General features: G+C 31.5%; 6 protein-coding genes across 6 annotated transcripts; 3 read left to right on the top strand and 3 right to left on the bottom strand.

Annotated features, from left to right (window-relative positions):
* Positions 1-484: 484 nt before the first annotated feature.
* On the top strand, positions 485-3,280 carry LOC117601326 (short neuropeptide F precursor). The gene is made up of 4 exons (XM_034317951.2): positions 485-524; positions 2,427-2,528; positions 2,630-2,811; positions 2,955-3,280. Exons 2-4 carry the CDS (start codon positions 2,441-2,443, stop codon positions 3,012-3,014), a joined length of 330 nt encoding a protein of 109 aa, XP_034173842.1. The 5' UTR covers positions 485-524; positions 2,427-2,440; the 3' UTR covers positions 3,015-3,280.
* A 213-nt stretch (positions 3,281-3,493) lies between these two features.
* LOC117601773 (uncharacterized) lies at positions 3,494-7,726 on the bottom strand. Its single transcript, XM_034318960.2, has 14 exons — positions 7,590-7,726; positions 7,120-7,203; positions 6,746-7,013; positions 6,520-6,664; positions 6,126-6,325; positions 5,929-6,035; positions 5,639-5,860; positions 5,343-5,546; positions 4,927-5,229; positions 4,712-4,810; positions 4,275-4,657; positions 4,090-4,204; positions 3,832-3,990; positions 3,494-3,701 (listed from the first exon to the last, which is right to left on the bottom strand). The coding sequence occupies exons 2-14, from the start codon at positions 7,192-7,194 to the stop codon at positions 3,504-3,506; spliced, it is 2,478 nt and encodes an 825-aa protein (XP_034174851.2). The 5' UTR covers positions 7,195-7,203; positions 7,590-7,726; the 3' UTR covers positions 3,494-3,503.
* fh (frataxin) lies at positions 7,400-8,899 on the bottom strand. Its single transcript, XM_034318961.2, has 3 exons — positions 8,454-8,899; positions 8,103-8,223; positions 7,400-7,999 (listed from the first exon to the last, which is right to left on the bottom strand). The coding sequence occupies exons 1-3, from the start codon at positions 8,693-8,695 to the stop codon at positions 7,730-7,732; spliced, it is 633 nt and encodes a 210-aa protein (XP_034174852.1). The 5' UTR covers positions 8,696-8,899; the 3' UTR covers positions 7,400-7,729.
* A 1,043-nt stretch (positions 8,900-9,942) lies between these two features.
* LOC117601777 (beta-1,3-glucan-binding protein 1) lies at positions 9,943-13,653 on the top strand. The gene is made up of 10 exons (XM_034318964.2): positions 9,943-10,212; positions 10,638-10,865; positions 10,945-11,072; positions 11,261-11,403; positions 11,494-11,657; positions 11,726-12,093; positions 12,282-12,383; positions 12,475-12,975; positions 13,067-13,233; positions 13,363-13,653. The coding sequence occupies exons 1-8, from the start codon at positions 10,065-10,067 to the stop codon at positions 12,580-12,582; spliced, it is 1,389 nt and encodes a 462-aa protein (XP_034174855.2). The 5' UTR covers positions 9,943-10,064; the 3' UTR covers positions 12,583-12,975; positions 13,067-13,233; positions 13,363-13,653.
* On the bottom strand, positions 13,536-14,854 carry mRpS10 (mitochondrial ribosomal protein S10). The gene is made up of 5 exons (XM_034318966.2): positions 14,664-14,854; positions 14,348-14,596; positions 14,115-14,242; positions 13,836-14,037; positions 13,536-13,769 (listed from the first exon to the last, which is right to left on the bottom strand). Exons 1-5 carry the CDS (start codon positions 14,676-14,678, stop codon positions 13,719-13,721), a joined length of 645 nt encoding a protein of 214 aa, XP_034174857.1. The 5' UTR covers positions 14,679-14,854; the 3' UTR covers positions 13,536-13,718.
* Positions 14,855-15,533: 679 nt separating this feature from the next.
* LOC117601776 (stromal membrane-associated protein 1) lies at positions 15,534-19,159 on the top strand. The gene is made up of 8 exons (XM_034318963.2): positions 15,534-15,780; positions 16,233-16,366; positions 16,439-16,606; positions 16,688-16,892; positions 16,963-17,238; positions 17,305-17,594; positions 17,675-17,818; positions 18,173-19,159. Exons 1-8 carry the CDS (start codon positions 15,663-15,665, stop codon positions 18,287-18,289), a joined length of 1,452 nt encoding a protein of 483 aa, XP_034174854.1. The 5' UTR covers positions 15,534-15,662; the 3' UTR covers positions 18,290-19,159.
* The last annotated feature ends 867 nt before the right edge of the window (positions 19,160-20,026 follow it).

The following is a 20,026-nucleotide window of genomic DNA, read 5'->3' as shown; positions in this document are numbered from 1 at the left end:
AGTCTAAGATTTATCTCTTATTCATCGAAACTAGGTACATTTGAACTCTATCAATGAAAAAAAGATAAAAATATTGATAGATTAATATGAATTTGATATGAAATATATTGGAATTCTAAATTTTACTTGTTTTTATTCGCACTTTGATGGAAAGCAATGAAATAGTGATCGCGAACCACTCGTGAAAAACTAGTGAAAAGTCATGTTAGAAGATGTAGTCACAGAATCGTAACAAATTCGAGGTCCAAGGGAAAGAAGTGTTAGAAAGTCAGAGGGAGAGATGAGAGAACGCTTGCGCTCGAAGGGGATGTAGTTCCTTTCCACTGGCCACCTGTGCCTACACCCACACTCCTACCCCGTGAAATCCTCCGCATCCCCTATATATATGAAGTCACCCTCGATACTGTCTCACTTCTGATCGTCACTGTCCTATCGTGCAATTCGCAGATTTCAAAGATCTCAATCTCCAATAAGCTAACTCGACGATTCAGTGAAAACTTCTTGGTTTCTACTTGCTTTGAACAGTAAGTTTATACACTCTATTATATCTTATAATAATGTTGCTTTTTATTTTAAGTTCTCTTAATTCTTTCTTCCATTCATAAAAATTGAGAACTTTTTTCAATAAACTCCTTAGAACTTTAATTTTTGAATGGAAAAACGCACAAACGTCTACGTTAGAAATTTCTAATTTCTAATTTTTCTAATTAGATCTTTCAAATAAATCTTAGTATTATAATAGAACAATGACTTTAAATTAAAATTAAATAAAATACGAACTAAAAGTGATCTTTTCTAAACAAAATATTAATGGCTGTTTGTAGTTTTATTTATATTTTTTGCAATTAACATCACATTTAGAAAATGGATATTCATTTTCATCAATTCCGGCACACAAATTATGCAACGACTTTATTTTTCTCCACTTTTATCCGTGACCACAGTATTTCTACTAAACAAGCATTCTTTTTCATTATGTGCTAAGACTCCTTCATTGCAGGCGACGAGCTCTCTTGTTTGAAGGAAGTTCTTTTCCTCACTTCATTTTCTTTTTACTTTAACGAAGTAGACGGAGATCTATCGTTTTGTTTCAGTCTTATTACCTTATCCTTTTCTAGTGTGTCAGTTACAATCCATGTCCTTCCAGAGTTTTTTCCTTGGATTGGCTTTATAATAAGATCGGAGTTCAGGGGTCAAAATTGAAAGGAAGAAATTCTTACATGCATTCCGGTACGCAAAGTTTCAATGTGTCTAAATAATTACAATACAGTGAAGATAAATTACCTAAAATTTGATACCTTCCCAAGAGGTTGAGGAAGAACCTAGACTATCGATTTCACAATATTTTTAGATAAGTGACCCAATGTAGCTACAAAGAAATTTTATTCGATTAAAAGGTAACGGAGTTCCTGGAAAAATAATATTCACTTGAGATTGAATAATACTTCAACCCCATTAAAATAAGCAGAATCTTTATAAAACAGTTTTTAACAGTTATTTCTGAAATCATTTTAATCTCAGATTTAAATTACTCATATTGATTCTACGTAACGGATTGTACAGAAAAGATGATGAACATATGTCATATGATAATACATATCATAAAGTCATTAATCGTAGTTCCAAGAGCAACGTTACGCTGTACAGGGTACAGCTAACAGGGTTAGCTGTTCGGGGTATAAGGTTCGACAACAGGTGGGAGATTTTTTAAGGGGTGATTCTAGGGATCAAAATAAGACGAAAATCAAGAATGACGAAATAGTGTTTGCGGCTTTGTTTTCCAGTAATTAACGTTTAAAAATTCGAGTAAAAAGCACCTATAATCTGCAATCCGCCCAACACCGACGACTGAATGTCAGGTCAGTAGGGGTCGGTATAATCATAACCAAGAATCATTAAATAGTAGAAACTTACCTCGTGCTATTCTCTTTCTTGGTACTGTAACATTCGGCTTTCTCTTCTTGGTTATGACCGTACCCTCCAAATAGCACGAGGTAAGTTTCTAGTATTCAATGATTCGTGATTATGATTGTACCGACCCCTGCTGACCTGACGTTCAGTCGTCGGTGCTGGGCAGATTGCAGGTTTTAGGCGCTTTTTACTCGAATTTTTAAACGTTAATTACTGGAAAACAAAGCCGCAAACGCTATTTCGTCATTCTTGATTTTCGTCTTATTTTGATCCCTAGAATCACCCCTTAAAAAATCTGCCACCTATTGTCGAACACTATAACGGATAAATTTGGAAAATACACTTTCACAGGGTTGAAACTTTTATATCTCAATATTTTGATTAATATTCAGCCTTAATTAAAATCATGTTAAGTATAACATTCTAATATGCTCAAATTTATTTACATCCCTGTGAGTGATGTTAAAATGCTAAAAGTTTTGCTAAAGTAATTAACGACGATATCTTGTTTGCAGGTAACTTTAATAAGATGGTAACTAAAGTCTACGTAAAGGCAACTTTGCTCTTCACTGTGATCGGTTTGGTTCTTGGTGCCGAAAATTATATAGACTATGGAGGTGCATTGATTAAACATTGAATTTTAAATATATTTGATATAACTGAAAATTACCAATGCTTAAAAATTATTTTTTTTTCCACTGGGACTTAATGTTTGTAGATGAAATAGCGGATAAGACACCAGCGGAAAATATTCGTGAACTTTATAAACTTCTGATGCAGCGCGCTACTTTAGAAAACGCCGGATTTGGTGAGGTTCCATTGGAACATTTGATGATTCGTAAGTCTCAACGATCACCGTCATTGCGCTTACGTTTTGGACGTTCGGATCCTCACCTAACTGTAAGTGTAATTCATCTATACTAGGACAGACTAAAATCTTTCGTCTCTTTTTCGTCACTTTAGAAATATAAAAGTCGTATACTTTGATACAAGCTAATAGAGTTGCCAAAATTAAAAGAATTTTAATTGCTTTTATTTTTCAGATGGCATTATTATCGAGACGTTTAAACGCCATCGTACCACCGAGATTTGAAGATAACTAAATCAAACCGAAGTTCCGTCATTTCATGAATCGTTTTTTCTTAGTTGGGAAAAGTAATAGTTAATTGCTGTAACAGTATCTGGAAATGGATGATGCATGAAAATATCAAAAATAATAAAAAGAAATGATGAGATCCTGGGTAAACCTAAATGTTTATGTACCGAATTTTTAAAAATTTCGAAAACAAACTTCAATTCTGCATTTCTTTTCTTACATATATCTGTATTATTATTTAATGATGTTGACACAATTCATGAATATATATATATATAAGATATCATAATTTGTATTAATGCTATTTATATAAATAAAATCTTATTAAAGCATCCATGAATCCTTTAGCCCCAATGTGATTCCTAAGTTAATATGAATTCGTCGATGAATTCATTGAGTTTGTGGCTGCATGTATTTTATGGAATTGGAGACTGTGGAGATTATTATTGAAGATAAAAATTTTATTCAAGTTACATTTTGTTGCGATACAAAATTATTATTTAAAATGTGCTGTTTTTATGGAAGAGCAAAGTCTTCTAAGCGAATACACAGCTTCTTTGTCTTCGTGTGCTAACTCGCCGACATTTTTAAATTCCGGACGTAATAAAAGTTGGCTTCGTGCATGATCCACCGTAACAGATAGTGGTACTCTTAAAGCTTTTCTCCAATTTGTTTTTTCGTATTGTATAAGAAACTATTAAAAATAAAAAAAAAATATAATATAACAGAATCAACGACGAGCATAAAAAGAAGTAAAGTATATTTTGATTTAATTAAATTCTTTTCTTTTCTTTATTTAACAGTTATTTTAGTTTACCACTAACCTGATCAAACATAGTATCTTCGATATGAAACATTATATGAACCAGTGGTTTAATAAGAGGAGACACCTCAGGCACATTGGGTATCAACCTTTTAACATTATTTTGACGTAAATTATTTAATACCAAATCGGATGCACGTATTAAATACTCGTGCATTACCTACGACATAAAACAATGCATTATAATAAAATTTTTAGAAATCAAGTTTCTAATAATATGGACTTTATTAACGAAATCTTGAATGGAAAATAAAAATACCTTTAAAGCCCGGCGTCCAGAATTAGTAAACAATAGTTCATCAGTGTGCGTTTCAATAATGGAAGATATACTTTTTGCTTTGTTAACGTGTGGATCTTCGTTCGTTACTTGGATGCTGAAAGAATAATAAAAATTTTTAATTATACATCAACAGGAGTGATCAATTGGGACTGGGACCGTCTTACTTGTCTTTTACAAGTTGAAAGAAATCCTCAATTTGAGAGGTGTGTTTATTGTCCTCGTCGATGCTGCAGATACCTTCGGCTAAAGCGAGTAATGTTTCTGAAGAATCATTAGGATCGAAAAAATTCAATTCGTAATTTACTTCTTGAACTCTTGGACTGTCTTCTACTTTCGCTTTGCTAATTCTTGAATGTTCAAGAAGGGCAGTATAAAGCGATGTACATAGAATATGAAGAAGAAGATTTCCACCGATAGGATGACAGTGGGCAGGAATATTCTCGTTTAACGCCAATGCGATATTTAAAATGGCAGGCGGCAAAGTCACGTACAATTCAGCGAAGCAGCCAATTACCAATGACATTGCTTGATACATACTTGCTCCTGTCTGAAAATTAAAGGCTGACATTAATCAGTCACACATGGTTGTTTGACAACTTACTTTTACAGCGTCTAAAAGTAATTCAATAATTGGTTCCATTATTTTATTTAACGGATTTAAAATTGCATTTAACCAGGGTGGCCTCGACTGATTCCAAACCTATGCAAATATGGGAGTATATGATGTACACACATATGTATCACTCCCGAATTGCACTTTGAAATATTTTGCCTTTTTCTTTTCTTTTTTGTTTTTTGTTAAACTTTAAGAAATACCTGCTGTCGATCGAGATGGCTGGCCCATTTATGATTTTGTTTCAAAGCTGGTACGATAACATGACCAGAATCCTGTGCGATACACGTTAGAATGTACATTAAACTGTAAAGACTTATTGCTGGTGTTACTTTCTGTCTTGGAATACAAGCTCCGCTACTACATAAAAAACCACCACAACCTTGTCCATCAAGTTTTAATTTCTCTAAATTATCGAAATCATCTTCGGACGTAAAATCACCGCATTCGTGAATTAATGTATTTAACAATATTTTAGCCACTGCATAATCATTCATAGAAATTACCTGCACAAATTTTGAATGAAAATAATACATTGAAAAATATCTGAAAAATTGATACGTTTCGGATACCATTTCTTACATCCATCGTTGTTTAAACATAACATGATTAGTACTACCTTTATTAATTGGGTCCAATCTGATTGCGGTTGATGTCTAAGAACGTTTAGCTCTAAAATTACAGATCGATCTTCTGGCAAACTTGAAATGTAAATCTCGGAGTCGATTGAACCCAATAAATTTGGTGCGCATATTAACACCCAAGGTGCAGGTCCAAGACGTGGTTGCAAAATACTCAAATCATCGAATCCAGCTCTAAAAACCTGTAATAAACAAACAAAAAAATGTAAAAAAACACAAAAAACCTTGACATTAAAACGTGGAATATGTCCTGACATAATTATTATTTTTATACTTGATATAGTTCTTGAAGAGGTGTGCCCCTTAGTAGTAAGCAAATGAATAATTCATTGCATTTCGTGTGTATATCTCTAACAGCAATTGGTAATTTGTTTAACTTCATTCCAATCATTTCAGCAGCACTGACACAAGCGCCTAATGCAAGATATCCCGTACAACACAGAACATTGAAAGCATCTGACCAAAATTGTTCAGATCGTGCTAAACTTGGTCGACCCTAGAACAAAATTATATCTTTTATTATATTATACTACGATATTTTGCTCATTTTAACGCGTTTCTTACATAGATAAATCTTGTTACAAGAATGGACAAAGATTCGTTTAACATTCCAGAAAATACACGTTGAGCCATTTTTGGGGAAACAGTATTCCAAAGATCAGCCTTTGTCCCTGAAAATATAAAACATAATGCACTGGCTTGTGGAGGAGGCTTCTGGTTAAATCGCCTTTTTTTTTAGCTTGTAGCTTCAGTTACATTACCTTGCATATATAGCCACCACATTTGTATTACAAAAGAACAGCGCTCTCGTTCAAAAAATGATTTGGTATCATGCCAACTAAGAGAATCAGCTTCATTCAATATGTACAACGAAATTAAACGGCAGTGTAGGTCCAATAATCTTTCCGCTACTGCTTCAGCCATTTCATGATAAGATTTATATGATTTATTTATTTTTTCACTATCAAGAACAAACATACTGTTTAATAAAATTTTACTTGTTTTACGCATTAGAAAATTATTAGGAATTTTGGAAATAGTAAAAAACTTTAGTAAAAAATTATTGCAACGTTTTTATTTCGTAAATTAATTGATGAGAAGTTCGATTTTGAAGCGTTTCCACTAATATTTTATTCGGCTGCGACGCATGAATACCTTGATTGCGAGTTAATTAAATTTTTAGCTTGTTGATTATAACACCATAAGCAATTTCGTATAAGTGCAGCTGCTCCCAAAGTAGCTGTTAATACCGTCAAATCCGCGTGGTCTAACGATTCCTGAATAAGCATATGCAAATGCTCTGAAATTATTTAAGGAATAATATAATACAATAGCAATAGTTTATTTTTTATTTTAGCTTAAGTTTGTTGGAACAAAGTACCTAATAATTTATCAGCAGTATCAACTACAAGAAGTATAAATTCCGATGGTTGAATCTTTTTTATGACTCTATCCTCAGCTTCTATCTTTGTGGTACTTTCGTGTTCGGTTGAACCCGTTAATCCAGAGTAACATTTAAAGGCAGCTTCGAAGTCTGCTTCCCACCACGTCACAATTTTAGTAGCCGCGAATGAAGCATGTCTTGGAAAATCGAGTTTTCCACCACTAATACGTACACAAAGTGGCTCTTTCAATACTGTTTGCATTTCCTGTATCATTTTATTATTTTATGTAATGGATGTTTAAGATTTAGGTTTCTCAAACAAGAGCAGTATTTTCTACCTTACTTAGATACTATGACAAAAGTAATGATACCTGATAATATTGCATATCTCGTTGTAATAAAATTCTAACACGATCTACCAAATTTCCATCTTCTATAATCTCCATTTCCGCTCTCTGTTCAATATAGAGTAACATACAATTTAGAAGTATATTCAAATTATTATATGTTAATGCACGCAGAAATATTAAAGTTAATGAAATAATATGTAATAGTGCTTAAACCTTTTGTATGTTATTTATTTACACTGTAAAATATTTAATAAATAATATATAACAAACATACATCAAAAGTGACTATACATGTATAATTTATATACTTTAACGGTTTTCATTATATTATTAAATATTTAAGTATACTATTTTTATACCTGAACTGTACACATGTTTTTTTATATACATTAAGCATTATGTTATATTCAGAGAAAGAAAAATTCTATAAAAGGTGCCACTCTACCATGCAAATGTTTGTGTGAATATTTTATAAAAATATAAATACTCACATAAATGTATTACAATGTATTATCTACTTCAAGTTAAAATCTGTTATAATATATACATGAAACGTGAAATTTTGTATTTTCAACAAAGTACATCTGATGATCCTAATTATAATTACAATTTTAAGCACCAAATGATATGATTAAATAGTCTTCATTACAGCTTCTTTCTCTTTGCCACTAAAGGAACACTTGTTAAAATCTGCTTGATCCCTTATAATTGCTGGTATTTCATTGTTAAGTAACTCGTGTAATGTTTTTCCATCGTGTTTATAGATCCATTTACCATTCACAAAATCATATCTTTTTGGGCCAGATTTTGGAGAAGATAACCAAATCTGTTTATTTGGAGTTTGGCGATTTATAACATAAGTACCATACAGATTACCAAATTTAACAGTCAATACACCATCCTGCAACATTAATACATTTTATGTTTAGAAGTTATAATTACTAATTCATAATTATATTTATTAATCATAAGGAATTAACATAAATCATTATAAGAAAACATACTCCATATGATACATCTGCCTCTGTTAAATGTGATGCTTTTTCTATTAATTCATCAAAATATTCAGTCAAAGATTCAAGAGTTTCATCTGAAACTTTCTCAAATCTTACCGGTGTAAGTTCCCTATAACAATGTTAAAACAACTTTTCAAACATTAAAGATCATACAAATAAATAAACAACTTATATGCTTGTATAACTTATAGCTGGTCACATAAATTAGAGAATATAGAATAAATGATTATACACAATTGTGATCAAAATTTTTTATTTATATTTCTCAGGTTTTACACTAGTTTTATCAACATGAAACTTAAAAATAAAGTAAACATATATTTCATAATATTTACTCACAGCTCACTTTGAGGACACGTGCAATTACCTGAACTAAAATTTGATATTAATTTACAATTTATCGCTGTCGAATCATTGTATGACTTTGAATAAACATTGGGGGATGTTACAAGATAACCTATACGTCTTTTACACTGAATACTAATCTGCTGTGTTAAATATTTACTAATAGTATTTGGTCTTGACATATACAACAAGGCTTTAAAAAGACCATTTCTTGTTACATTTCTAGTTAGTAACATGATACAAACTTTTTATATATCATATATTGATCAAACAAAAGGCCAAAACAACATTGCAATCAATTGCAATACAAAGTGAGATAAGCTTGTATGTACTCCCACCATCATTTCTGTTTTACCAGTGCCTTTTCTACTGCACCTCGCACTCACAACTGAAAAGACTACTACCTTTAATTCTGTTTTTCAGAAATCAGTCAAAATCAGCATAAGACTAAAAAATTATTAAAATAATTGTTTAACAAACTTGTATTTTAAAAACACCGCCATAAACGAAGTACTTTTAAAATTCGCTCCCAGCGTCATCTCTTTAAAAACGGCTCAAACTACTCAACAACTTACCGATCGATTATCCTGAATGAACAATGTGGCGTCGTTGAGCGCTCCCACATTCTACGGCCAATTTTAGAATTGTTATTATATTTTATATTCATTTATTTTCTAATTTTTTAAATGCGTCGTTTGAAAAAGAAGCCGCGAGCTTTTGAGTCGTATCCCTTGTGCTAAATCTCTCTGTGAGACGTGAATCCACTCATTCACAGCGAAAATCGTCCACCCGCAACGGGGCGTATATTGGTCTAAATAAAACAATAAGTACAAATAAAATACAATGATCGCACATATTAAATTATTCTACATAAATAACTACATAACATAATCTAAAAGTAAAAGATTCTATTGGATAAAAATCGAAATATAGCATTGCAAATAGAATCATATCCGAAATGAACCTCACAGTGAAAATATCTACCTACAACGTTTGATAAATTGCAATAGTTATTTGATTTTGTAACTTTTAATAAATGATTCTTATAGATTTTTATATGTCGAATCCGAATCTCTAGTAGCAACGAGAGACTCGTGTCGGTACCCTGTTTCGGAAAATCAATCGGTAACTTTTCGAGTAGTTTGAGCCGTTTTTAAAGAAATAGCACCGGGGTCGAATTTCAAAAACGTTTAATTTATGGCTGTCTTTTTAAAATACAAGTTTGTCAAACAATTATATTAATAATTTTGACCTGAGTACCAACAGAAGATCAAGTTTAAATTCCAAGCGGTCAATTTTACTTTTACCATCAATTTTAGTAAAATAAAAGTTTAAAAGATACTTACTAATTTGCGAAGCATCTAACAATAAGATAAAAAAGTACATTTTTTTCTTCCTTACCGACAAAATTCTGATTCATTTCTACAAATAGATAGTTCATAAATTACGTGAACTATACATACTGAGATAGTTAAATGAGTATAATATCGACAGTTCTGCACGCAATCAATTATTTTTTTATTTTTCATCAATGACCTTAAGTGTCGTAGCAAATAATTTCTGATCTATCAGAGAAAGTCTCATCATCAGTCAAACTTAAAAAACATGTTTAACTACAGTGTTATGTCTGTTTCAATTTTCGTGGCATTTGTTTTAAGTTTGGAAAGCTTTATTATCTCTGTTAATTCTTATGTTTTACCTGAACCAACTTTTAAGATTTTAAAACCACGAGGAATTCAAATATCAATACCAGGTGAGCAAACAATAACCACCTATAGGATCTATTTATTAATTCTTTAATATATTATTCTGTAAATTATATGAAAATATTAGTTTACATACATACGTATGTTTTATTACGGTTAACACCAGTTAATTAATAAATGATAGATCATATTACAAAATAGAAAAAATTAACATTTGAAACGAAGTATATACCTATATAAGTTAAAAAACATATGAATTAAGGTTGTTAATTTTAACAAAAATGTATTTCTGTTTAAATTTCGTGATTCACCTGAGTTATTGGATATTACTCATCAAATTTTCCTTATGCTCGACTTAAAACGTGATTCACTTAAGAAAAGTACAGTATCTGTACAGAATTTACCATTTTGAGTAAAGCAGTGTATGAATTTTTATTTTTGTTTCAAATTTTGTTTCTCTTTTTAATAATAGATACAGAGGGATTACAATTCTTTGCATTTCACGGGAATATAAATAAAAAGATTGAAATTAATAAGTCAGGAGAAATATTGGGTGAAGTATATAAAAAGAAAGATGACAAATGGACGGTTACAAATGAAGATGTAAATTTAAAAAACGGAGATGTCATACATTATTGGACTTACGCGCTAGTTAATGGATCTACTTATCAAATAAAAAATAAAAAATGGACAGTTACATGTATGTAGTTTTATGTGCATCAGTGTTTTTTCTCTTGCACCTTTCTTTCTCTATGAAAGTATGTATCATATAATTACAGCACAGATACAAGGAAGTGACAATTCAGAAACGCCCAGTAATTCTGTAGACAAATTGGTGTTTAATGAAAATTTCGATTCTCTGAATACTTCGATTTGGAAACGCGATGTCAAAATACCGTTAAGTCCCGTAAGTCTTACTTAAGAGAAAAATAAAGTAATACTTCCCCGCCGCGTAGCAAAAATTCGCAGGAGAGTAGAGGCGGTCCGCGATAAGCTCAACGTGTTCACCTGCCCCTACGGGCGATTTCGTGTGCCCTACACCGATTGCAAACATTTGCAATCATTTCATGTCATGTCATTTTTATTATACAACAGGATTATGAATTTTGTGTATACCACAATGAACATCACGACTCTTCAGTCAAAGTTGAAAATGGGGTACTTCGTTTCACACCGTTGATTTTAGAAGATATCTATGGCGAAAATGTAACGGCATATGGAACGTTAGTACTTAGCGGGTAAGTGTAATATAAATTTTCAAACTGTTTTACATTTTATACATGTTATTTACTTATTTTTATCATTTAAAACGTATTCATTTCATATAGCTGTACAAGCAATATTGAAATGGAATGCTCGCGAAAAGCCGCAGCTTTTAATATTTTACCGCCTATTATATCTGCCAGAATAACAACAACGAATAGTTTCTATTTTCAATATGGTAAAATTGAAATAAGAGCAAAATTTCCGGAAGGAGATTGGTTATATCCAGGTATATTTTTTCTAGATATAATAATGTATTGTGTTGGTTTAATTTTAACGTATTTTTACATGAAACAGAAATGTGGCTTGAGCCAAAGTATAACAACTATGGCGTTGGATATTCTAGTGGACGCGTTATTCTCGGCTTAGCTCGTGGAAATCATAATTTAGTTAACGTTACTGCTAATGCCATTTACGATTCAAGAAGATTAGAATTTGGATGCATGGTAGGCACAGCTGTAAACCACGTTGATAGCCACATCGTTTCTAAAATACGAGAGAATGGACCAAGATGGACGAAAGACTTTCATATTTTTACAACCATTTGGAACAGTGATGGATTTGAATTTATGGTAGACGGAGAACAGGTCGGTAAACTAAATCCTGGACCAAATGAATGGATGCAAGGGGAAAATGTCAACAAAATCGCTCCTTTCGATAAAGAGGTACATATATAATTTCTCTACAAAAGTAATGGAGTTTTAATTTCTATAGTACGCGGGTTTCCTTTTACCTGATAAAATATGTCTTTATTCGTGCGATACTTTTAATACACAGTTTCAGTTTTACGCGATCGAATTTTACGAATATTAAGTGAATAATTCATGATGATTTAATGAATTTTTATACATAGTTTTACATTACCCTTGGTGTTGGTGTCGGTGGTATTCGAATGTTTCCTGATGGAACAACTAGCTCAGGATATGTAAAACCATGGAGAAATGTCGAAGCAAAGGTATAAATATTTTTTATCCTATGTAATTTAAAACAGAATGTTCATCATTTCAAAAGAATTAATTGTTCATATTTTGTTATATATGTTTTAGGCAATGCTGCAATTTTGGCGCAAAAAAAGTCAGTGGATGCCAAGTTTGAAGCAAAATGGTAGATTAACTGCTTTCGAGATTGACTACATTCGTGTATGGTCGTTATGATTAAATTTGTATAAAAATCAATATAAATTTTATGTCCCAAAGCGCCGACCACGCGTTTTAGTTTTTTGTTTTAGAGGCATAAAATAAATTGTATATTTAAAATATTATGAAATTTTTAATTTATAGTTCTCTAAATGAGAAACAGACGTATTCCAATGATTACGAATAAATAATATACGAACAAATAATATCAAAAATATTCTAAATATTCGTTTAGCATTCAACTTCACTCTTCCGTCAAACCGGTTTATCTTGAATAGCGTTAAAAAGAAGGAAAGAAAAGAACAGTAGCATTCGCTTCACAGTATCACACGTGAAATTTTTAAAATTAATTTACACCAGTCAATTGTTATTATATACTTCAAATCAATGTAAAAAACAATTTTAACAGAGGTGATAATATCTTCAATGTTATTTTAAATATTCAGTTTTATGTATCCTTTATATAATTTGTTAAAATTCATTTTGCTTTTTAAAATTTCAGAATTTTAAAAATACTTTATAAAAGAAATTGTGAAACTTTGTGAAATAGATATATGTAAAGTATACTATTTCAAATGACAAAAGAACTAATAATTCTTTTCATTATAACCTTGATTTGTTTAACCTGTGGATTAAGTACTGATATACATCATCAGTCAAAATATCCTAGTAAGTAAATAGTATAACAAATGAACATATTAACTTTTGTAATTATGTATAATGTTCATATATGAAAATAAAGATAGTTACATGTTATTGGTTTCTCAAAAAACTTGTTTATTTTTTGTGGATTTATAGGACATGAATTTATACTATACAAGTGTATAGCTACTGTTCAATTAAATAGAAAACATCAAAATGAAGAAGCACCAAACATAAGTTCAAATAAACATAATGAAAATTTGTTTCAAAGGGCATATACTACGTTTAAAATGCAAGAAAGAAATTCTAATTTCTAGAATTGTGTAATAATTATTCATATACTAGTAACAAAATGAGCATAATAAAAATACACGAACATACAAAAAGTATACCATTCAAAAAAGGAAAGTATAGCACAGATAAAGGAAACATTAAATTCACACCAATTCTGCATAAATTATTTTACTATTCACAAAATTTAAGATGGTATAATAAACTGCCATGTTTATTTATTATTGAAATGATGCTTGTTGAACTGATTCTGGTAAAGTATGTAATTCTGCCTATAATAAGTAAATGTCAATTAATTATGTCTCTCAACATTGAAAAATAAAGAATTTGAATGATACCTTTGTAACTTTCATTGCAACTCCTTCTGGAAGATTTCTCTGTATATATTCTAGATATGTATCTGCTGTGGAACCAGTTAAGTTAGAAAGCTCAAAATATCTATAATATGTTCTTGTTTCATATTGCACACGATGTTTCTTGTGAACGTGGACAGACTTAAGCAATGTTAATCTTTGATGTATAGGTTTGCGTGGTGACTGCCTAATTTGTAATATTATGCCCTGTTATTCTATGATATATACTACTTTTGAATAAAACTATTTTAAAGTATAACTTACAGTTTGATAATTGGAATATCTAAATGTGTTGCTGCCATATGAGAAAACGTTGTATAACTGTTTAATACAGCAGGATCATTTCCTCTTACTTCAACTGTTATTGTCTTATACAGTTTATCAACACTTGACTAAAATAATGTGTTGTGTTTAAGAGTAAGTTTTAGGAATTGTTTCTTAAAATCATATTTCAACAAAAGTAGTATTAAAGCAACATGAGAAATATTATTCCTTACCTCTTCAAAAGATGATGTACTGGTTGATGAAGCTTCTGTTGGGGTATTAGTTGATTCCTTATTTGAAGTCTTTGTTAAAGCTTCTTTCAAAATTTCTGTTGAAGCTTCACTTACATTTTTGTTTAAATTCTCTGTTGCAGTTTCAGATAAATTTACATTTGAAGTGTTTGATGAAAACAATGCATATATACTGGCACGTCCACTGTTATATACATTGTTATTTATAGTATTTTGTACAATTAAAAGCATCTATATAAAAAATATTGTTTTAGATTAATTCTAACCTATTTCATATAGATCAAATTACTTAACGTACCTTTGAACGAAACATTTCTTATATTTATTTGTATGTACAAATGCAAACTAAGTGTGAACTTTAAAACTTCAAAAATAATAAAAATTTAATACATGAGTTTTATCCCATACATACATTGCATAAAATCAACGAATTTGAATTCTTATATTTATACCGCAGTTCACCAGAGTCCATAACTGCGCGGCGCAGGTTGGAAGATGGTGGGGGGACGCAGCGAGCTCTCTGCTAATCGCTTTCCACTTCGTTTGGGAGTATCGCCAATCAGGGCGAAGATGCGTACTGGAGAAGCGCGAAGAACGAAAACTGGTCTTTTCGCAGTTATGGACTCTGGTGAACCGCGGTATACATAGCGATACGCAATGCATGGATGTATAAATATGTATTTAAATGTAAGTTTGTATGTGTGGAAGTACTTATGTATGTATGTACATACATTGTGGGAAAATGATGATATGTGTGGGTGGAGACCCCTATATGTATAGATCTGTGGCTCCCCACTACCTGGGTATAAATGTTTACGCGTGAAAATTTGAATTAATACTACTTTGTTATTTGTACTTTTTAGCTATATGTTATATTTTATAATATTTAATAATTAAAAATTATATTAGCTCGTTCAATAAATTATAGATAAGATAAAAATAAACAGCTTCTAGAAAATCGTAATGCAAAGGTACATAGCGTGAGTGGTCTTTGCCTCATCTATGCTTGAATCATAGCAAATACACATTTAACTATCAGTTCGACGGTTAACAACACGAAAAAGATTAAAATAGAATTGTTGGACAATCTATCTTATTATTTGATATCGAAGTATACGATCCAATAGAATTCTTCCAACTGCATGACGTTTCAGTAAGTAACGAGTTGAACTATTGGGGGCGTTCGCTTAGCCTTAACATTGCTGTATGCTACATACTTGACGGTCGTGTCCAGCATTGCGAGAAAAAAACATTGTTTTGGACTTGTGTGTGGTAAGATCCCATCACTGTGCAAAAAATGACGTCCCGCCTGGAAAAAGAACGTTCCAAGCAAATACAAGAGAAGTGTCAGAATCTTTTGACACAGATGCTACGCGATGAGGACAACAAGTATTGTGTCGACTGCGATGCAAAAGGTTCGTGCGACAATTGTGAAGTTTTTAGGGATGTCTTGTCTCTGCTCGACAGATGAAGCCTCATTACTCTCTTCACTCTCTGCAAACATTTCAAAATTGCAGTTATAAATGAAACAATGCCTGTAAGCCGTCGATATCGATTTCAAAACGACCTAGTTTCGCCCAGTGAAACATTATAGATTTTTAATTCCTTCGTGACAAACCGTAGATGACAGCGATTACGGGTGAACGTCACCAAGGTTTCATAGTCATCCATTTCTTATTCATATACACGTTTTCTTTTCTTTATTGATTTTCACAGAAAAAAGATTTTGTGCATCATCAGATTTATGTATAACCTGAACTTTTTACTATCTCACCTTTCATTCAACTGTATCCCTTCAGGTGCATAATTGAGTTTTAAAAAGTAGTCATTCATTAATAATCTTATTTTTGTTTCATCTTTTTCATAGGACCAAGGTGGGCTAGTTGGAATTTGGGTATATTTTTATGTATTCGTTGCGCTGGAATACATAGGAATCTTGGAGTTCATATAAGTAAAGTTAAATCTGTTAATTTAGATACTTGGACACCTGAACAAGTAGTGGTATGTTTACAATTGTTCTTCATTATTGTAAATATTGATAGTATGATTACAGTGTGCTTTTATTATTTATAGAGTTTACAGCAAATGGGTAATTCAAGAGCTAGGGCAGTGTATGAGGCAAACCTACCAGATAGTTTTCGAAGACCTCAAACTGATTGTAGTCTTGAAAGTTTTATTCGTGCAAAATATGAACATAAAAAATATATAGCTAGAGAATGGGTGCCACCTTCCTTGCCAAAGGTAAAACATTCAGAATTTATAATGCATTTGTATAGGAAACTAAAAACTTGAAACTTAAGACTTGTCAAATAAACTATGCAGGTAAACTGGGATAAAGAACTTGATGAAGAAGCTGAAAGGCAACGTAGGCGAAAAAAGGAGAATTCTAAAAGCTCAAATAATCAAACTATACTTCCACCTGTTAAAAAACCAGAAGTTGTGCCTCAGTTGCCAAAACCTAAAAGCTCTGTCAGTCCTAAACCCAATAGAGCAAACAATTCTGCAACTTTAGACTTGTTGGGATTAGGTATATCTCTATTATTTATTACAACATGAAATAAAAATGAAATTTGTTAAGTTACACAGTTTTTTAACAGATGCTCCAGCAACAAGTCAATCAAATGTAAATGGTAGTGGGGATGATATATTTTCTTCCTTTTTATCTGCACCTCCAGCTTCAGCAGCTTCAACTAGTAGTAGTTCTTCTAATGTAACTATAGACACATCGTCGGTAGTGAGTAAAAGTGAAGAAGAAAGTTTCTTTGAGCAATCGGCATCCTCGCTTCAAGAAAAAAGTAAAATGTCCAAAGACAGTATCTTGGCATTATATGGGACACCAAGTCATCAACAATCAACCATGTTTGGAGTTCCTAGTACGTTTCTTACTTTAAATATAATTTTATAAATATTGATGGACTTATTGCAATGTTATGTGTTAGGTGGAGGATATCCTCAGCAGTCTACTGTTCAGTACAAACAAGTACCAAATATGGTAGCATATGGCCAACAAAGTAGTTTTCCAAATCAACAAAGTTCCTTCACTCAACTTGTTTCCACTCAGATGCCTGTCACGTCTAATCAATTACCCGTGAATCAAAATCAAATTCCAGTAAATTCCACTTCATTAGGTTCAGTGGCACCAAATTCTTTAGGAAACTGCTTACACGTAGGACAAATAAATCAGATGAATGGTGTACCTAATGCTGCCATCACAATGCAATCCCAAATGGTATATAATTTTATATACTATATGATATGAATGATGTCAGATCTATTCATTCATAAACTCATTGTTTTATATATTATTAGATGATGCAAATAGGACAGACTAATATTAGTAGCAATAATGGATGGAGTGTATTAACACAAAATCTTCAACCAGCTCCTGGTAGCAATCCTTTTTTCAATTTAACAACCCAGCAACAGCAGCAACCTGTTGCCTTTGGTGCTCAGGTATGGAAGTTACATGCTTCATAATCGGGAAAAGCTGGATAAGATGGTCAACAGTGCCCTTGAGCCGAATCTGAAAAAATTCACAATCATAAAGAAACATGTCTAGAATATTTTATAACTTTTTCAGATGTTTTGAATACCATTAAATAGGAAAAATATGGCAAAAATTACCCTGCAACTACCTTCCCGATTAAGATACAGGGTTGAAACTTGGTGTACAATAGTTTCTTTTTGATTAACTATAAAATGGTGTATATAACTTAATAAAATCGACTCAAAAGCAGTTTTGACCATCTTATCCTGCTATATCCTTTATTTCAGTATGTAATGACTGTAATTACTTTTATATTCCAGTTACCACAGCAAATGTCACAACTATCTTTAGCTGGTACAAGTTTCTCAAATACACCAGGAAAATCTACTACCACTGCACTCCCTGGACAAACGCTTTCCACCAATTTGTGGCAGTAAAAGTTTTATGGATATTGTTAGTTGATTGATTACTCCGTTCAGTGTTATACACTAGTGTCAAACGTTCGTTACCCACCATGATTACATTTCCATATTAATTTGGAAACTGCTCTGGGACACAACGCAATTAAGAAGAATAAAAGTACTCGAATACTGCCATTTTCGGAAAAACAATTCCTGAGTGTATACGGTATATCGAGTCAGAAAATATTTTTTTTCTATGGCTTTGCTAGTTTTCAACATTATTGTTGGAAAAGTTGAAACTACGAATAAAAACGAATTTTTGACTGATTGTAAAGAGTTATTCGTGACGTACACTACACATGTATTCAACAACGTAACCATATTATTTGCTAAAATGGGTGCTTTTGTAATCACAATGAATATATGTCAGGGTCCACTTTCATTATAATGAAAAATTTTATTATACCTCAAATGGTATAAATATGATTATTGCAATAAGCATATTTTGCGACACGATTCATTTTTCCCCTAAAATAACAAATTGTAAACAGAATACATAATAGTTTACGAACTATTAAAGTTCTCAGAAGAATTGTACATTAAAGGCCACTTTACTTAAAAAGTGACTTCAATAATTTTAAAAACAATCTCGTTTTCTAGCGTAGTGTTGTAATAATTGTATGCAATCAGAATGTATTGGAAGTTTTAAACAGTTGGTTTTTAATTTTATATTGATTTATGTAAAAATTACGAAAAGAGCTTGGTGTTTAAAACATAAATGATATTATTTTTTGTACTTGAATAGCGTGTTGCTTAAAAATGCTAACAATGCGATGTTGATTACAAGTATTATTATTATTTCTTATGAAATTAAAATGCATTTGATGTTTTTTTATTAATATCTAATGGCAGAGACTTAATGAACCAAACATATTATCTACACTTTAATTCTTATTACATGTACGAAATATAAAAACATATTTGCAAATTGTTTGCATTGGAAAAAATATATATTTTAGTTATTATTGATTAGCAATGATCAGTTAGTATCTTGTGTAAGACAGGGACATATATTTCCCTATTTTAAATTTATAATTTATTGCCATGTAACACAATGAGTATTGAAACTTGACAATGAGTTTTGGACATACAAATGTCATATTTATGCTTTATTATATTGAATTTTCCTCTTATGAAATAGTATTAAATTCTTATGCCATTGAATATAAAATGCACTGTGCAAACGTATTAAGACATGTTTTCATTTATTTTTATAAATAATTACTAATGGTCATACAATCTACATGATAGTAAATGTGAACAATTAGGCCTTGTAACTTACTGCTGCAGTAAAGGAGTTTAACATATTGTAAAACTGATGTTAAGTACAAATACATGTTGTCAAAATGTAAAATAGTTTATAAAATTATCGACTGAAAGATTCATAACGTTACAATAATAAAATCTAATACACAAAATAGCGGAACTCGTCTGTGGAAATGCAGTCACGAAATTACGTTTTTCGTCCTTATATGAGAAGATTTGGAGCTAAATAAGGGTTCATTTGAAAGAGGAAGGTTCAGTGCAGCGTGCTCTGGTCATCGTTTGAGTCACAAAACTCTTTGTGACCTAAAAACACTTGGATTCTACGAATGTATTTTATCGTATTTTTGCTTTACTTTGGATACTCATATTATTAGGTATCAACATAATCTCGTTAAATCATGACCAGAGCGCGCTGCATTGAACCTTCCTCTTTCGAATGAGCCCTTA

This window comes from Osmia lignaria, chromosome 6, assembly GCF_051020975.1.
Source record: "Osmia lignaria lignaria isolate PbOS001 chromosome 6, iyOsmLign1, whole genome shotgun sequence".
Lineage (NCBI taxonomy): Eukaryota > Metazoa > Arthropoda > Insecta > Hymenoptera > Megachilidae > Osmia > Osmia lignaria.
The sequence above is the reverse complement of the archived record's forward strand: the minus strand, read 5'-3'. Positions and strand labels throughout refer to the sequence as shown.

Bases quoted from the DNA above. Each gene is read 5' to 3' on its own strand.
- LOC117601326 (XM_034317951.2), top strand. From the start codon at position 2,441: ATGGTAACTAAAGTCTACGTAAAGGCAACTTTGCTCTTCACTGTGATC. The intron at 2,529-2,629 runs GTGCATTGATTA...TAATGTTTGTAG, and splicing joins AAATTATATAGACTATGGAG to ATGAAATAGCGGATAAGACA. The intron at 2,812-2,954 runs GTAAGTGTAATT...TTTATTTTTCAG, and splicing joins GTTCGGATCCTCACCTAACT to ATGGCATTATTATCGAGACG.
- LOC117601773 (XM_034318960.2), bottom strand. From the start codon at position 7,194: ATGGAGATTATAGAAGATGGAAATTTGGTAGATCGTGTTAGAATTTTA. The intron at 7,014-7,119 runs GTATCATTACTT...AAAATGATACAG, and splicing joins GAGATATGCAATATTATCAG to GAAATGCAAACAGTATTGAA. The intron at 6,326-6,519 runs GTATTCATGCGT...TGTTCTTGATAG, and splicing joins TTAATTAACTCGCAATCAAG to TGAAAAAATAAATAAATCAT.
- fh (XM_034318961.2), bottom strand. From the start codon at position 8,695: ATGTTACTAACTAGAAATGTAACAAGAAATGGTCTTTTTAAAGCCTTG. The intron at 8,224-8,453 runs GTGAGTAAATAT...ACATTGTTATAG, and splicing joins ACGTGTCCTCAAAGTGAGCT to GGAACTTACACCGGTAAGAT. The intron at 8,000-8,102 runs GTATGTTTTCTT...TTAATGTTGCAG, and splicing joins AGGCAGATGTATCATATGGA to GATGGTGTATTGACTGTTAA.
- LOC117601777 (XM_034318964.2), top strand. From the start codon at position 10,065: ATGTTTAACTACAGTGTTATGTCTGTTTCAATTTTCGTGGCATTTGTT. The intron at 10,866-10,944 runs GTATGTAGTTTT...ATATAATTACAG, and splicing joins TAAAAAATGGACAGTTACAT to CACAGATACAAGGAAGTGAC. The intron at 11,073-11,260 runs GTAAGTCTTACT...ATTATACAACAG, and splicing joins TCAAAATACCGTTAAGTCCC to GATTATGAATTTTGTGTATA.
- mRpS10 (XM_034318966.2), bottom strand. The intron at 14,243-14,347 runs GTAAGGAATAAT...ACATTATTTTAG, and splicing joins GTACATCATCTTTTGAAGAG to TCAAGTGTTGATAAACTGTA. The intron at 13,770-13,835 runs GTATCATTCAAA...TACTTATTATAG, and splicing joins TTGCAATGAAAGTTACAAAG to GCAGAATTACATACTTTACC.
- LOC117601776 (XM_034318963.2), top strand. From the start codon at position 15,663: ATGACGTCCCGCCTGGAAAAAGAACGTTCCAAGCAAATACAAGAGAAG. The intron at 16,607-16,687 runs GTAAAACATTCA...TAAACTATGCAG, and splicing joins TGCCACCTTCCTTGCCAAAG to GTAAACTGGGATAAAGAACT. The intron at 17,239-17,304 runs GTACGTTTCTTA...GTTATGTGTTAG, and splicing joins AACCATGTTTGGAGTTCCTA to GTGGAGGATATCCTCAGCAG.